Source organism: Gekko japonicus, unplaced genomic scaffold (genome assembly GCF_001447785.1).
Source record: "Gekko japonicus isolate JY-2015 unplaced genomic scaffold, Gekko_japonicus_V1.1 scaffold3919, whole genome shotgun sequence".
In the NCBI taxonomy this organism is placed as follows: Eukaryota; Metazoa; Chordata; class Lepidosauria; order Squamata; family Gekkonidae; genus Gekko; species Gekko japonicus.
The window spans coordinates 4,418-20,596 of NW_015172136.1; the positions used below are offsets into that span (position 1 = coordinate 4,418).

The 16,179-nt window shown below is 45.4% G+C and overlaps 1 protein-coding gene across 2 annotated transcripts; it reads left to right on the plus strand.

Moving 5' to 3' along the window:
* Positions 1–2,315: 2,315 nt before the first annotated feature.
* Positions 2,316–15,469, plus strand: LOC107118656 (TM2 domain-containing protein 1-like). Of its 2 annotated transcripts, XR_001482771.1 has the most exons (7): positions 2,316–2,506; positions 4,133–4,201; positions 6,713–6,821; positions 8,718–8,809; positions 10,707–10,780; positions 11,780–12,122; positions 14,809–14,871. XR_001482771.1 is itself a non-coding variant. In XM_015421018.1 (6 exons), exons 1-6 carry the CDS (start codon positions 2,338–2,340, stop codon positions 14,917–14,919), a joined length of 624 nt encoding a protein of 207 aa, XP_015276504.1. In that variant the 5' UTR covers positions 2,316–2,337; the 3' UTR covers positions 14,920–15,469. The 2 variants fall into 2 exon arrangements, 1 of the variants encoding a protein (XP_015276504.1); XM_015421018.1 differs by lacking the exon at positions 11,780–12,122 and having other exon boundaries at positions 14,809–15,469.
* Positions 15,470–16,179: the final 710 nt, after the last annotated feature.

Consider the following 16,179-nt stretch of genomic DNA (forward strand, 5'->3'; position numbering starts at 1 on the left):
AAGCATCATTACTCTGAGCCCAGATCACACTTGTGATAATGGCCCCTGCAAATACATGATCCGATCAAATATGTACAGTTTCATGTATCTGATCCTTTTACAGGTCTTGCTAAGTAACCCAGGGCAGCAAGGAACTGCTTCTTGTCTTATCTGTACAACAGCTCTGCAAGGTAGGTTCTGCTGAGAGAGTGAGTGATTGGCACATGGCCATGACGTGACTTCTGTGGCAGAGCAGGGAACGGATGAAGTGGAGACTATTTCTAAAATGTCATAGATAGTCCATATCATTGCAGTTTGAGTTGGGTTTCCTAAACCATGTAAAAAAATTCCTCTGCCATTTATTCTCTCCCCAAACGTAGACCATGGCGATAACTATCTGGACAAGCAGAGTTTTCAACAGCCCCTAGGGAAAACCATAGGCGTAATATTTACCTAAGCGAATGTTAATTACACCCATACCATGAAACTCTTCAATTGCCTTTTTCCAACCTCAGGCCTCTAGTAATGGGACAGGATGGTTTTCTTCAGGCTGACTGACATTTCTACAAAACTTCATCTTTGCCCTTCAGTCTGGTTCTCCCAGATTAGAGTCCACGCACTTAACCACTACACCAAACTGGCTGGAGTACATCTTCACCCAAAGAGTGATTAGCACATGAAATTCACTGCCACAGGAAGTGGTGGCAGCTACAAGCATGGACGGCTTCAAGAGGGAACTAGAGAAGCATATGGAGCAGAGGTCCATCTGTGGCCAGAGCCAGTTTGGTGTAGTGGTTAAGTGCTGCTGTGACACCATCTTTCTCTATGCTTGTTTGAAAGTTGTTTGGAGAAGATTTATTTAAAGCGATGTGGGGGCGCAATGAGAGTGGAGCCGCCACAAGAGGGCGATAAACATATACAGACAGGCAAAAGTATGCTAGCACTGTTGAGGTGTGAAAACGAAAGCAAATGTAGACAGCTTTTTTGAAGACATAGACGGCTGGGACACGGTGGGAAAGACAAGGGCAGATTCGACCAAGCACCCAATCCCAAGCACCAAGAATACAGAGCATCCCTTGCCCCAGACTGAGAGTTCCTATCCATACCTTGTGGCTAATAGCCACTGATGGACCTCTGCTCCATATGCTTATCTAATTCCCTCTTGAAGCCGTCCATGTTTGTGGTGCCACCACCTCCTGTGGCAGTGAATTCCACGTGTGAATCACTCTTTGGGTGAAGGGGGAAAAAAAGGACTTCCTTTTATTGTTCCAACCTGGCTGCTTAGCAATTTCATGGAGTGTCCACCAATGTTCTCTCTAAGCTGAGTTAGTGTGAGATAGCTCAGCTCACAGTTTTTTAGACTCCGGCTCACACATTGTTGCCTTAGCTCAGGAAGGACGGCTCCAAAGCAAACTAATCTAATGCAGTAGCCTAATCACTCGCCCACAACTTGAATGCCAGTAGCTCACAAAGCAGAATTTTTGCTCATGAAACTCCATGGCTTAGAGGGAGCATTGATGTGCCCGCGAGTTCTTGTCTTGTGAGAAAGGGAGAAAAGTCCTTCTTCCCCTACCTGCTCTGTCCCACGCATCATCTTATAAACCTCGATCCTGTCACCCCCCTCAGCCGTCGTTTCTCCACGTTAAAGCGCTTGGGGCTCCGTGAGGAGCAATGTTCCCTCTAAGCTGTGGAGTCTTGTGAACAAAAATTCTACTTTGTGAGCTGCTGGCATTAAAGTTGCGAGCAAGCGATTTGGCCACTGCATGAATTGGTTTGCTCTGGAGCCCTAGGGTTGCCAGGTCTGGGTTGGAAAACACCTGAAGACTTTGGGGGCGGAGCCAGGAGGGGGCAGGGTTTGGGGAGGGGAGCAGCCTCAGCATAGTACAGTGCCATAGAGTCCACCATTCAGAGGGGCCATTTTCTCCAGGGGAACTGGTCTTTGTCAGCTGGAGAACAGTTGTAAAAGCGGGAGATCTCCAGGCCCCACCTGGAGGCTGGCAACCCTATGGAGCCCTCCTTCCTGAGCTGAGACAAAAATATGTGAGCTGGAGGCTAAAAAAACTGTGAGCTAGCTCACACTAACAGCTTAGAGGGAACACTGGTGAGGAGTGACGGGATCGAGGTTTATCACTAAGGGAGCCTGGTTCCCTAGCCCTTCACCGAGAGAGGGCGGATGTCCGCCTTCAGTCCCCTTCAAAGCCATACGACATCGGAGCCCATCTTTGTTACGGGCAAACGACGGCTGTTTCCGTGGGAGACCGGCACTTCCTCTTCCTGGTTTCTTTTTTTCCGCGAGGCGTCGGCGCTCTTCGATAGGTCGAGAGGGTGTCAGCTGACCAATGGGGTCTGTTGTCTAACATGGCTGCCCGGCACGGGGAGCCGTGCTCAGGCAGCCGGGGAAAGAAAGGGACGGCGGCCGTTCTCTGGTCCCTGGGCGCCGTCTGGGTGGCGGCTCTCACGGCACGGAGCGTGGAGGGAGGCGACCCGCCGTTGCTGAAGTGTGAGGATCTTCGAGTCGGCCAATATCCTGAAGCTGCGAGGATGCAAAAGCCCCTGGATACTATGGGGATGACAGGCTTTGCAACGGAGACAAGGGGTGTCTGTAGCAGTGTTCCCTCTAAGCTGAGTTAGTGTGAGCTAGCTCACAGTTTTTTTGCCTCCGGCTCGCACATTTCTGTCTCAGCTCAGGAAGGAGGGCTCCAGAGCCAACTCATTTATGCAGCAGCCAAATCGCTCGCTCACAACTTTAATGCCGGCAGCTCACGAAGTAGAATTTTTGCTCACAAGGCTCCACGGCTTAGAGGGAACATTTTTTGGGGAGGGGAAAAGGCGTTTGTAAGCCGATCTGAGACTCCTTTTGGGTAGTGAAGGGCGGGGTATGAATCCAATCTGAGGGGGTGACGCGATCGAGGTTTATAAGATGATGCCTGGGATGGAGCAGGTGGAGGAAGAAGTCCTTTCCTCCCTTTCTCACAATGCAAGAACTCCTGGGCACTCCATGAAATTGCCGAGCAGTCGGGTTGGAAGGGATAAAAGGAAGGACTTCTGCACCCAAAGAGTGATTCACAAAGAGTGATTCACTTCCCCAGGAGGTAGTGGCGGCTACAAGCACGGACGGCTTCAAGAGGGAATTAGATAAGCACAGGGGTCTTGTTGTAGAAAAAGAGCTGCCGGAGCTCATTAGCATAACTCATTAGCATAACTTATTTGCATATGCCACGCCCCCTGACATCACCGGAAGTGACAGAAGGCCACACCCCCTGACATCACCGGAAGTGTGTCAGAAGGCCCGGCTACTTACCCTCCTGCTTCATCCTCATTCCCAAACGGAATGAGGATCGAAGCAGAGGGCGGGGTAAAGAAGGGGGCGGGGCTTCACCACGTGACCGCCCCGCCCCCTAGAGGTTCTCTTCCGGAGCTCCGTACCTGAGAGCTCCCCCCCGACTAGAGCCCTGGATAAGCATATGGAGCAGAGGTCCATCAGTGGCTATTAGCCACAAGGTATAGATAGGGGCTCTCAGTCTGGGGCAAGTGATGCTCTGTCATCTTGGTGCTTGGGGGGGGGCAACCGTGGGAGGGCTTCTGGAGTTCTGGCCCCACTGTTGGACCTCCTGATGGCACCTGGTATTTTTGGCCTGCTGGATGACCTTGGGCAAGCCATAGTTCTGGCACAGCTGTTCTTGACAAAGAGCAGTTTCTGTCAAGAGCTCTCTCAGCCCCACCTAACTCACAGGGTGTCTGTTGTGGGGAGGGGAAGGGAAAGGAGATTGTAAGCCGCTCTGTGACTCTTTTGGGTAGTGAAGGGCGGGGTATAAATCCAATTTCTTCTTCTCCTCCTCCTCCTTCTCGACATCATTGGCTACCACCACAGTAGTGTCCTGATATCCTGTCATGTGTTCTGTCTATTGAGCTGTAATGAGGAAAAGGGGACAAAAATAGCAGCAGTTAAGTTTCTTTGGTCATCTAGCCAAGCCCTTAGATGTAATGTTTGTTCCAGTGGTATGGACAGCTGCAAGTTTTGTGTGTTGAGAAGGAAAAAGGCTATTGGTCAATGTAAAATTTCTGGTTGCTGAAAAACTTACTGTGATGCTAGTGCTGGGCACTTGTTCAGGAATTTGTTTACATTTGTTTCCCTTAATTATTCAAACATATATTTGTGATGATCCTAAAATAGACAATGACACTCAGGAAGCCGAGAACTGTAGAAATCATACTGCATACGGTAAGGACGATGGGGATCGGATGCTTTTTGAACTGCATGTTGTCTGATGAAACTGTGGTAAGAGTATACACTCCTGATAAATGGATTATATTCTTTTATGAAATGATGGATTATGAGGCCCTTCAGGAATTAATACCGGGGGGTGGCCAGTGTGTGTATGGTATTGTTCACTTTCCATGATAGGATGTGCATACCTTTTGTTGTTATAGAACAAATTTTGAGTCAAGTGGCTCTATTAAGGCCAACAAAGGTTTATTTAAGGTATGAGCATTCGTGTGCAGGCACGCTTTTTCAGATACATTGGAATGGCAGGTAACAGTTCAAACGTATAGACAGGTTGAACAGCAGATTAACATGTAACATGACGAAGATGTTTTTAAGATATGCAAAGACAAAACTAAATAACAAGCTAAGGCTATAAGGCCAACAGTTGTTTTCTTGCACACAGACAGCCCCCTAGTTACCTTCCATTCCAGTATATTCGAAAAAGTGTTCCTTGCACACGAAAGCTCATACCTTGAAACCCTTTGTTGGTCCTAAAGGTGCCCCTGGACTCAAAATTTGTTCTCCTGCTACAGACCAACACGGTTGCCCTCCTGGATCGACCTTTTGCTGTAGGCCTTTTTCCAGTGAATCTTGACAGCTTCAGCTGCTCCTCCGATCAACAATTTATTGAGGATTTGCCCCATGTCTAGAGATGTGAAGGCCTGGGAAAAAACCTAGAAAAATTCGGGGGGGGGGAACGTTTCCCCCCTGTTTTTTCCCTGAAGCCTTTTTTGTTTTTTTCCAAAAAAATTGAAAAAAGAAAAGAATTGATTATGGAACGTTTTATTTTAACATGATGAATAAAATATTTTAGGACAAGGTGTTCAAATATTTTCCAAATCGTTTCTAAAAAATATGTATGGTATCAGATTGATCTAATTTCTGTGCACTGAGGACAAGCATTTCTTCCTTTAGGAGGTGCTATTGTCACAAGAAAAGAAGAAGGTTTCAGTTTTGTTTTTGCGTGTGTGGTGGGTATTCCGTTTGTAATAACTGTTTGGATACACTATATTTTTAATATGCTAGTTGTGATAATTTCATGCCAAGTAAAAATGTCCATAGTCATATTTTATGTTCCTAAAGTAACAGAATGACTTTCAATCTCGGGGAGAAAAAGAGAAGTACTAATGTGGCATTTTTTTCAATTTTTCCAAAAATTTCCATTTTTTCCCCTTAAAAAACCGGAAAAACCAAAATTTCGAGAAATTTTACATCTCTAGTCGGTGCCCATTTCTGCTGAATTTGTTACTAGAATAGCTTTTATGTTTTTTAATGTTTTAATGTTTTATTTTTTCTAAAAATTTCCATTTTCCCGCGGGGAAAAATGTTTCTTTTTCTGAGCTTCAAAAGTTTTGGAAATTTTACATCTCTACCTATGTCACATTCCAGTGTCCAAGATATGAGGCTGATTTTTGTTGAGCATAATATCCCTCTTACCACGACGGTCAGTTTAGGATAAACTAGTCATATTATTGGCGGATATTTAACAATTGTTACTTTTTATGGTGATCTGTAAAACAGTATTTTTCAGCAGACTTAGTTTTTTAATTTAACATTTATTAACATATTCAACCATAACATATCAGCAACAACATAACGTAATTACATTATATAGACATATACATACACCGACTAAAACCTAGATTTGCATTCCATATTTTAGGAACAGACCTAAAGCAAAATAAATTCTAGATATTTTGAAGATATTTTACATTCCACAGAGGGATTGTTGTTTACATAATCTATAAAAGGATACCACTTTTCCACAAAATTATTTTTATAACCTGGGGTCTCCATCAGCAATATTTGTATGGCTATTTTATCCTGAATAACTATATCCCACACTTTCTGGAACCATACTTTAAGTGAGGGTATTTTCCTAGATTTCCATAATTGAGCTAATACTGATTTGCCAGCTTTTAGCAGTTCGAAAGCAAGAAATTGCAAGTAGATCAATAAGGGACCGCTTGGGTGGGAAGGTAACAGCGTTCCGTGCGCCTTGGTGTTTAGTCATGCCGGCCACATGACCACGGAAACGTCTTCGGACAGCGCTGGCTCTTCGGCTTTGAAACGGAGATGAGCACCGCAACCCTAGAGTCGGATTCGACTGGCTTTCGAGCAAGGGACCCTTTACCTTTACCTTTAGCAGGAGAGAAATGAGATCCCTACGCAAAGGAGAAAAGGAGTGGTCAGGCCAAAACGTTAGTAGAATGGATTCAGGAGTTAAAGGAACACCCCCCCCTACTATTTCTGAAACTTTAGAAACAACTAACAAGAGACAGACTCTATACAGCAGACTTAATCTTAACTGTGCTAGAGCCAGCAATAGCCGCTCCTTTGTGCTGAGTGTTTTGAGAATATGCACATTCTTTGTTTCTTCAGTTTTGTGCTGTGGGGTCTTCCTGTGGAGATCAACCCAGGACGTTGTAATGTATTGGTCTCATAACTCTTGTTTTCCCCCCTCAGTTGCCTGTCATCCAGCACCAAATATTACATGCAAGGATTTCAGTGGAAATGAAACTCAGTTTACTGGGAAAGGAATTGGATTCTACAGACCCATCGAATGCAGGAATGTGTACGTGAATAATTGTGCTCAATATGTACTCAGTCTACGGTGTCTCCAATTATATCAGTATGAAATGTTGCCACACTGGCTAGGAGTGTTTAAGTATAAAATATTTTATAGGCTTTAGCTTCCCTTATTTTGAAATGTTCTTCAGTCTTCTTTTTTCTGAGCTCTATCACATAGACAGCTAACTGATAACATGGCCAGTTCAGTGTATTATGAAAAACCATGTTGTCACATTTTGCCGTACATTCCCATGTGTGGTAAAGACTGGGGCCTTCACCAAGTGGAAAGGGGTTCCACATATTTCTTACACTGGATGGTCTTCTGTATTAGGGCTCTTTTGTAGCAGGAACTCCTTTGCATATTAGGCGACACCCCCCCTAATGTAGCCAATCCTCGGCCCCGGTCATACGGGCTGGAAAATGTGGGGGGGAAGTGTGGCTGTTTGCCCCGGAGGAAAATAACGCGCGGTTGCACGATCAGACGTCCCTTCGAGGTCCCGTGGTTAGGGGGCAGGTGCCAATCACACGATGATCCTGCAGCGCGGCAAAGAAGTGGTGCGATCACACCAGCAATTGCAACTTACCTGGCTGCTTCTTGCTCTAACTGAGGGCTGCTAGGAGCAGGGGGTGGGGCTTGTTGCCTGTGCCCGCCCCCTGGGCTCCTTACTGTTGGAGCTCTGCTCCTGTGCGCTCCTGCAGGAAATGACCCCTGGTCTTGTTCAACTTCCTTAGTGCTGCTTGATGAATCTCGTATGCTGTAGGGAGAAAAGGAATACGGAATGAAAAAATAGGTCTAGATCTCTAAACAGGGATTTTTTACATTTCCAACTCATGGACTACCTGTAAAGTGTGACTTGTTGCCTTCTTTAAAATCTGTTGTGCCTGTGGAATGGTTCAGTGTGTATAGGCTGTGGCACTCTGCATTTTGAAAAGTCTGTAAATAGCCTATGTGCTTAAGTATAGAATCACTGAATTGGGTATGAATGTCTGGTGTAGTGAGAGCCAGTTTGGTGTCGTGGGTAAGTGTGTGGACTCTAATCTGGGAGAACTGGGTTTGATTCCCTACTCCTCCACTTGCAGATGCTGGATGACCTTGGGCAAGCCGTAGTTCTGACAAGAGCTGTCCTTGAAAGGGCAGTTCTCGAAAGAGCTCTCTCAGCCCCACCTACCTCGCAGGCAGTGTTCCCTCTAAGCTGAGTTAGTGTGAGCTAGCTCACAGTTTTTTAGCCTCCGGCTCACACATTTTTGTCTTTGCTCAGGAAGGAGGGCTCCAGAGCAAACTGATTTATGCAGCAGCCAAATCGCTCGCTCACAACTTTAATGCCAGTAGCTCACCAAGTAGAATTTTGGCTCACAAGACTCCGTAACTTAGAGGGAACATTGCTCGCAGGGTGTCTGTTGTGGGGAGGGGAAGGGAAAGGAGTTTGTAAGCTGCTCTGAGACGCCGAGTGAAGGGCGGGGTGTAAATCCAATCTCCTCTTCTTCTCTTCTGAATTATTCTCATTGCTAGTGTGGTTTGGCAGCTCCCATTGTTTTCATCCTGTAAAATGGCCATGTGAAGCAAGACTCACTTTCTGTTTGAACTAGAAGGATAATCAAGCCTGAGACTGTTCAAGCCTAAATAGATGTTTCCATGTCCATATTGCATTAATTAATTACAAATAGAGCAGTACTGCCAATATTGATTCTGAAAACATTTGCTCCTTGTATGTATTTCGGGTCATATGTTGTTGGTGTATAGGCATGGCTGAATTTCCATCTGACCAAGCTGTGAAGCAGTTAGGTTCTGAAGTGAATTTTCTTGTTAAGTAAGCGACTGAAAGCCATTGCAAATTAATTTAATGAGGATGGTTTAATAAATAATTTCAACTCTTTTCCCCCCTCTTGTTTTTGTTCCTAGAAATGGTTATTCCTACAAAGTAGCAGTAACTCTGTCTTTATTTCTTGGTTGGTTGGGAGCAGATCGGTTTTATCTAGGATATCCTGCTTTAGGTGAGTATCTCTTTATCTTTAAGTATGGTTACTGGTTGTGATAATGTACAGGGTGTAAGATCTCATCAGATCTCAGAAGCTAAGCAGGGTCAGTCCTGGTTCGTGTTTTGGATGGGAGACCACCAAGGAATACCAAGTCACCATGCAGATGTAGGCAATGGCAAACCACCTCTGGACATCATAGAATCATAGAATGTTAGAGCTGGAAGGGACCTTGAAGGTCATCTAGTCCAACCCCCTGCACTCTGCAGGAGCACAGCCGAAAGACAGCCCTACATACCCACAACATACCCGGAAGATGGTTGTCCAGCCTCCGCTTGAACACGTCCAGCAAAGGAGCATCCGCCACCTCCAGAGGCAGACTGTTCCACTGCTCAACAACTCTGACAGTTAGGACGTTTCTCCTGATATTTATCCGGTAACGACTCCCTTGTTATTTCCACCCCTTAGATCTAGTCTTGCAATCCAGACCAAGAGAGAATAGATCTGCTCCATCTTCTACATGACAGCCCTTCAGATACTTGAAGACTGCAATCATGTCCCCTCTAAGCCTTCTCTTTCCCAGGCTAAACAGACCCGACTCTTTCAGCCTTTCCTCCTAAGACTTGGATTCCAACCCTCTCACCATCCTGGTTGCCCTCTTCTGGACACGCTCGAGCTTGTCAACATCCTTCCTCAAATGTGGTGCCCAAAACTGGACACAGGACTCCAGGTGAGGCCTGACCATAGCAGAATAGAGTGTAACGACCACCCCCCCGTGATCTGGACACAATGCTTCTTCTGTCAATGCACCCTAAGATTGCATTCGCTTTCTTCGCAGCCACATCGCACTGCAGGCTCATGTTTAGCTTGTGATCAACCAGAACACCCAGATCCCTTTCACATGAGCTGATGTCAAGCCACATGTGAAAGGGATCTAGGTGTTCCGGTCTCTTGCCTTGAGAATCCTCCAGGGTCACCCTAAGTCTCCCCCCCCCCCAAAAAAAACCACTCATGAACATGGTAGGATTTACTTCTGAGAAAACATGTGTAATGATCGGGCCTCAAGAATGACAACTGCTTGAATTATACCTTGTAAACTGACCAGGGTCAAGAAGATAAAGGAATAGCTAGCTTTCTGTCTTGGTAGTACATTATAGGCCATTTCAGGACATAGAAAAACCCATTAAAAATCACTGATACGCTCCATTGGCTTCCTGTAATGTCACTTCATCAAGATGGTTTTCAGAACCCCATTGACATACACATTAAAAACTGAGAAGGGTTTTACGAGGAAAGGCTGAAAGAGTTGGGCATATTTAGCCTGGGAAAGAGAAGGCTTAGGGGGGACATGATTACAGTCTCCAAATATCTAAAGGGCTGTCATGTAGAAGATGGAGCAGATCTATTCTCTCTTGCTCCGGATTGCCAGACTAGATCGAATGGGTGGGAATTACAAGGGAGTCGTTACCGGCTAAATATCAGGAGAAACATCCTAACTGTAAGAGTGGTTGAGCAGTGGAACAGTCTGCCTCCGGAGATGGTGGTGGATGCTCCCTCACTGGACGTTTTTGAGCGGAGGCTGGACGACCATCTTTCAGGTATGTTGTAGGGCTATCTTTCGGCTATGCTCCTGCAGAGTGCAAGGGGTTGGACTAGATGACCTGCAAGGTCCCTTCCAACTCTAACATTGTATGATTCTATGATCTCGCAGGAGCATCATTTTACGGGATGCTTTAGGGCTGCCAAGGGAGGGCGGAATTGAAAATATCAACCCCCACCTCCTTGCACTTGTGTAAAACTAGGCAGGATCCAGCCTATAATATTAGAAAGAGGAGATGTCTATATGTGCTGAAACTAGCATTCTGAAGCTTTATGTGCAACTGTTTAATAGAATAATTGTAATTTTTTTCCTCAGGTTTGTTGAAGTTCTGCACAGTGGGGTTTTGTGGAATTGGTAGCTTGATTGATTTCATTCTGATTTCAATGCAGGTAAGTTCACTGTATGAGAATTTTTAAAAATAGCAGCCTAGACACACATGCAAGACTTGAGCGAAGCCAGTAGAATTTTGGATGTTGGAAAAGCAGGCTCTCATTCGAAAAATGGCTGTCAAAACTCCCTTCATTTTCTGAAGTGGTTTGCTCTAATGTATGGTAGACCATTGCTTGTTTTGAGTTTGTTTCTTGGTTTCCAAAATAAAATAATGGTTTACTGTTCTTTGGATACTGGCCTGTTTTTCTGTCATCATTTTATTTGTTTTTGAACTTGGTTAAATAAGAAAAAAAATAATATTCATTTATGACTAAATGTATCCCTTACCCTTCCCATTTTCCCATACACGTGTTACAGTGAAGAAATAAAGTTGAAAGGGGAAGAAGTAAAAGATTATGGTGAAATTAAGAGTTAAAGCTGCCCAGAATTGCATGCAAATATTGTCAAATATTTATAGTTTCAACCAGGGCTCTTTTTGTAGAAAAAGCTCAGCCGGAACTCATTAGCATAATAGGCCCCACCAAACAGCAGAAACTCATTAGCATATTGGCCCACACCCCTGACATCACAGCTTATTAGCATATTAGGCCACACCCCATGCCTTCTTTTGGCTTGCCTGGGCAAGCCCCCCCTTGTCTGTAAATAGTTTAAACTGTCTTCCCTTGAACAGAAATGAATTCCTTAGGTTTTAGAGATGAACTTTAAACACCTGCCAAGGAATAGATTATACAAATTTTGAATGCTAATTAACCTTTTTAAATGTGTAAGTTGTACTGCAGAGATCAGCTTTTTAGGTAGGGCAGCTTTATGTCAAATGAAACTATGTTGAAGAAAAGTGTTTTTGAACAGTAGGGTGTTTTCCAGATCTTGGCATTTTGTTTTTACTTGTATTGGCTTTTAGTTATTTACTTCTATTTGTCTAAGAGCTGGTTTGTACATAAAGCTTCAGTGAATTTCCTTACACAATGTCCTTGGAATTTTCCCACATCTCTACACAGAAGAAGCTGAATGTGGAGTTGGAAGTGCATTGATAACTGACAATAGACAATGGCCTTGATTCCCACTATTATTATTACCACGTTATGGCAGTTTCAGAGGAGGCTGTTGGAGCTGACTCAGGAAAGTGGATACATATGTACTTTGCTTGACATACTGCCGTGGAAGCCCAACTTGTAGAAGATTGGTGGCCTTATCAAATCAGTTTAGACGTAACGTTTCCTGAACCTTCACATCTTGCAACCGATAGTTTTCCTGGAAAGCAGAGCCATCAGCCAGAGTCCAATTGGAATGGCAGTTTTCGTTCCAAGCTAAACCGTTCTTTTTCTGAGTCACATGTAAAAGGTAAATGACGATTTGTCAAGAAATGGGAAATGGAGAGCAAAATTCAAGAGCCAGAGACTGGAACGTGCAGGCCTGCAGTTCAGGCACAGTTAGACAAACTATGATTTGGATGTTATCTGTGAATAGACTCGATATGTGTGAATCAGGACAATCAAGTGTAACATACTTATCTACTTATGAGTCACTCCACAAACTCTTAAGAGTAGTTCCATACCAAATTATAATTTCAAACAGTTTGTTCCAGTAAAAGATGTCACAGTTTGGTGTGAGAACCAGCTTGGTGTAGTGGTTAGGAACGCGGACTCTAATCTGGGAGATCTATCTGATGCTGGGCGGCCAGTTTAGCTCTAGCCCAGATCTTCACTGGGCGTGGCAAGCCGTGGCTGGTTGGCTCAGACTGAGTCAGCTGAAACTAAATCCGGCGAAGACGGAGGTCCTGGGCCTGAGTCGGGTCGGTTCAGGGTTGGGGCTCCCTCTCCCGACCTTCGATGGGGCACCTTAGGTGCCAGCGCTGGAGGTTTGGAGTTTGGGAGTGCTCCTGGACTCCTCCTTAACTATGGAGGCCCAGGTGGCAGCCACCGCCAAGTCGGCCTTCTGCCATCTTCGGCTGGCCTGGCAGTTGGTCCCCTTCCTTGACCGCGATGACCTGGCCACAGTGATCCACGCAACGGTCACCTTGAGGTTAGACTACTGTAACGCTCTCTACATGGGGCTGCCTTTGTCGCAAATCTGGAAGCTGCAGCCAGGCTGTTGATGGGCCCCGCTAGGCGGGAGCATATCCACCCCGCATTGAAAGCGCTCCACTGGCTACCAATAGCGTACCAGATTCGCTTCAAAGTGCTGGTTCTTACCTTTAAAGCCCTATATGGCCAGGGTCCGACATACCTAAGGGACCGCCTTTCCCCATATGTTCCCCCAAGGGCACTACGGTCGGGGACGCAACATCTCCTGGTGATCCCAGGCCCCAAGGAGGCCAGGTTTGCTGCAACCAGGGCCAGGGCTTTTTCGGTGGAGGCTCCTACCTGGTGGAATGAGCTCCCGGAGGAGATCCGGGCCCTGCGGGACCTTGTTCAGTTCCGCAGGGCCTGAAAGACGGAGCTCTTCCGCCAGGCTTTTGAGTAGGAACCGCCACTACTGTACCACCACTACTGCATCATCATCATTGCACCATTGTTGCCGCACCACCACCAACTGGGTTAGGTAGCATCGGGGCGTATGATGACCCTGTGATAAGTTATTTATAATATCATGTGGAACCCATACCACTGAATTGAGACTAATATTCCCAGGGGGCCACAGATACCATCTTGTGATTGAAGATCTTTTTGTAACATCTAGAGCACTTTATGTTGTTGTAAATGTTGGTTTTATCTTGTTTTTATTGTTTGAACTACTGGCATATGTTGCCCTGTTTGTGAGCCGCCCTGAGCCCGCTTGCAGGGAGGGTGAGCTATAAATTTGAATAAATAAATAAATAAATAATAAACCAGGTTTGATTCCCCACTCCTCCACTCACAGCTGCTGGATGACCTTGGGCAAGCCGTAGTTCTGACAAGAGCCGTTCTTGAAAAAGAGCAGTTTCTGGCAAGAGCTCTCTCAGCCCTGCCTACCTCACAGGGTGTCTGTCGTGGGGAGGGGAAGGGAAAGGAGTTTGTAAGCCACTCTGAGACTCCTTTGGGTAGTGAAGGGTGGAGTATAAATCCAATCTCTTCTTCTTCTTTTACCTCACAGGGTGTCTGTGGTGGGGAGGGGAAGGGAAAGGAGTTTGTAAGCCGCTCTGAGACTCCCTTGGGTAGTGAAGGGCGGGGTATAAATACAATCTCTTCTTCTCTCAAGAGCAGCGTCTGTCAGAGCTCTCTCAGCCCCACCTGCCTCACAGGGTGTCTGTGGTGGGAAGGGGAAGGGAGAGGAGTTTGTGAGCCGCTCTGAGACTCCTTCGGGTAGTGAAAGGCGGGGTATAAATCCAATCTCTTCTTCTACATTGTTTGGCTTTTCGGCAAGGCTGAAGGACAAGAGTTATTCAGGAGAGCTTTGGGGGCAGCCTGAGCCTGGCCAAAGGTGTTTTCAGATTGGTTTTTAACAGGGCTTTTTGTGTGTGGAAAAAGCCCAGCAGGAACTCATTAGCATAATAGGCCGCACCCAACAGAAGAAACATAATAGCATATTAGGCCACACCCCTGACAGCACCACTCATTAGCACATTAGGCCACACCCCCATGTTACCAGAAGTGTGCTCATCCAGCCACACCCACCTTTTGCTTCTTATTCTGTTTACCTTGTTTGTTGTCAAAACCCAGGGCCTTTTTTTGTAGCAGGAACCCCTTTGCATGTTAGGCCACACACCCCTAATGTAGCCAATCCTAATGAGTTTCTGCTGTTGGGTGTGGCCTATTATGCTAATGAGTTCCTGCTGGGTGTGGCCAACTCGGGAGCCAGCCGGAACTCTGTTCCTGTGCGTTCCTGCCCAAAAATAGCCCTGGTTTTTAATATATATTTTTTGTATCTGTTGTTTAATGTTTGTTTTTATAATGTTGTGCCCCGCCTTAGATCCTAAGATTCAAGAGGCTTGATAAGTATCTTTAAAACAACTAAATGTCTCACTGCCGGTGGAAGGGAGGCGGGGACTTTTCTGTGGCATTGCTCTGTTCAAAATGGATGCCGTTCCCTGAACTGCTTTCTCTTCCAGATCGTGGGACCCTCCGATGGATCTAGTTACATTATAGATTATTACGGGGCAAGGCTAACCAGACTGAGTATTACGAATGAGACGTTCAGGAAACCACAGATATATCCATAAACTTGCCAGGAAGAAGCGCCTTGAATTTGGAATACGGTGATTTCAAGAGTTGATCAGTAACCAAGTATGGAAGGATGTGTTGGACAGAAGGATGAAGTCCACCCAGCAATGCTTTCATCTCTTCGTGCAGTCAGTGAACAAACACATTCAAGAAAAAGAGAGAGAGAAAGAGAGAAAGAAAGAAGTTCCTCAAGGAATCTGAAAGAGTCTTAGTTGAAAAAATGGACTGTGAACTGTTAATTCTTTATATAGGACTGCTTGCATGTGGTGAAGCTTGGGAGTTTTTTGTTAGAGCAGGGAAGCCTGCTCCCCTCCCAGTTTGTGAAAGGTGTACATACGGTTCTTTAATAAAGTATTGAGAAAAGCCCTTTTGCATGCATGCAGACATGTGCTTCCTCGCAGAATCACATTTTCAGTAATTAAACTGAAGATTCTTTGGAGGATGCTGGTGCTTTTATTATTATTATTATTATTATTTTTTACCGTGGCTCTTTTTAATGGTTCCAGAGTTTTTAAATTAATCTGGATGGGCTAGGGAAGGAATGTTATTTGCTGCTGTTTCACTTATTTGGGTTTTGTAAAAAGAAAATATTTTGGTGCAGTTGTTGTATTTATTTTGTTAATTGTTTGTTTATTTTCTTGATTTTTATCCCGCCCATCCGGCCTAGGCTGGCTCTGGGCGGCTTACAACAGAGTAAAAGTTCACAGAATACATAAAACATGATTCATTACATTAATACAATTTCTCATAAATAGTAATAGGAGCCAGTTTGGTGGTGTAGTTAAGTGCGCGGACTCTAATCTGGTTTGATTCCCCACTCCTCCACTTGCACCTGCTGATGTGACCTTGGGTCAGTCACAAGCTCTGGCACAGCTGTCCTCGAAAAAGAGCCATTTGTGTCAGAGTTCTCTCAGCCCCACCCACCTCACAGGGTGTCTGTTGTGGGGAAGGGGAAGGGAAAGAAGTTTGTAAGCCGCTCTGAGACTCCAAGTGAAGGGCGGAGTATAAATCCAATCTCTTCTTCTTCTTCTAAAGGTAAAGGTTCCCTTGCTCGAAAGCCAGTCCAGTCCGACTCTAGGGTTGCGGTGCTCATCTCCGTTTCCAAGCCGAAGAGGCAGCGCTGACCGAAGACGTTTCCGTGGTCACGTGGCCAGCATGACTAAATGCCGAGGCGTACAGAACGCTGTTCCCACCAAAGCAGTACCTATTTATCTACTTGCAATTTCTTGCTTTTGAACTGCTAGGTTGGCAGGAGCTGG

What these genes read in the sequence shown, in the direction of transcription:
- LOC107118656 (XM_015421018.1), top strand. Translation starts at nt 2,338, where the DNA reads ATGGCTGCCCGGCACGGGGAGCCGTGCTCAGGCAGCCGGGGAAAGAAA. An exon ending in TAGAAATCATACTGCATACG is followed by an intron (nt 4,202 to 6,712) that starts GTAAGGACGATG and finishes TTCCCCCCTCAG; the next exon opens with TTGCCTGTCATCCAGCACCA. An exon ending in CCCATCGAATGCAGGAATGT is followed by an intron (nt 6,822 to 8,717) that starts GTACGTGAATAA and finishes TTTTGTTCCTAG; the next exon opens with AAATGGTTATTCCTACAAAG.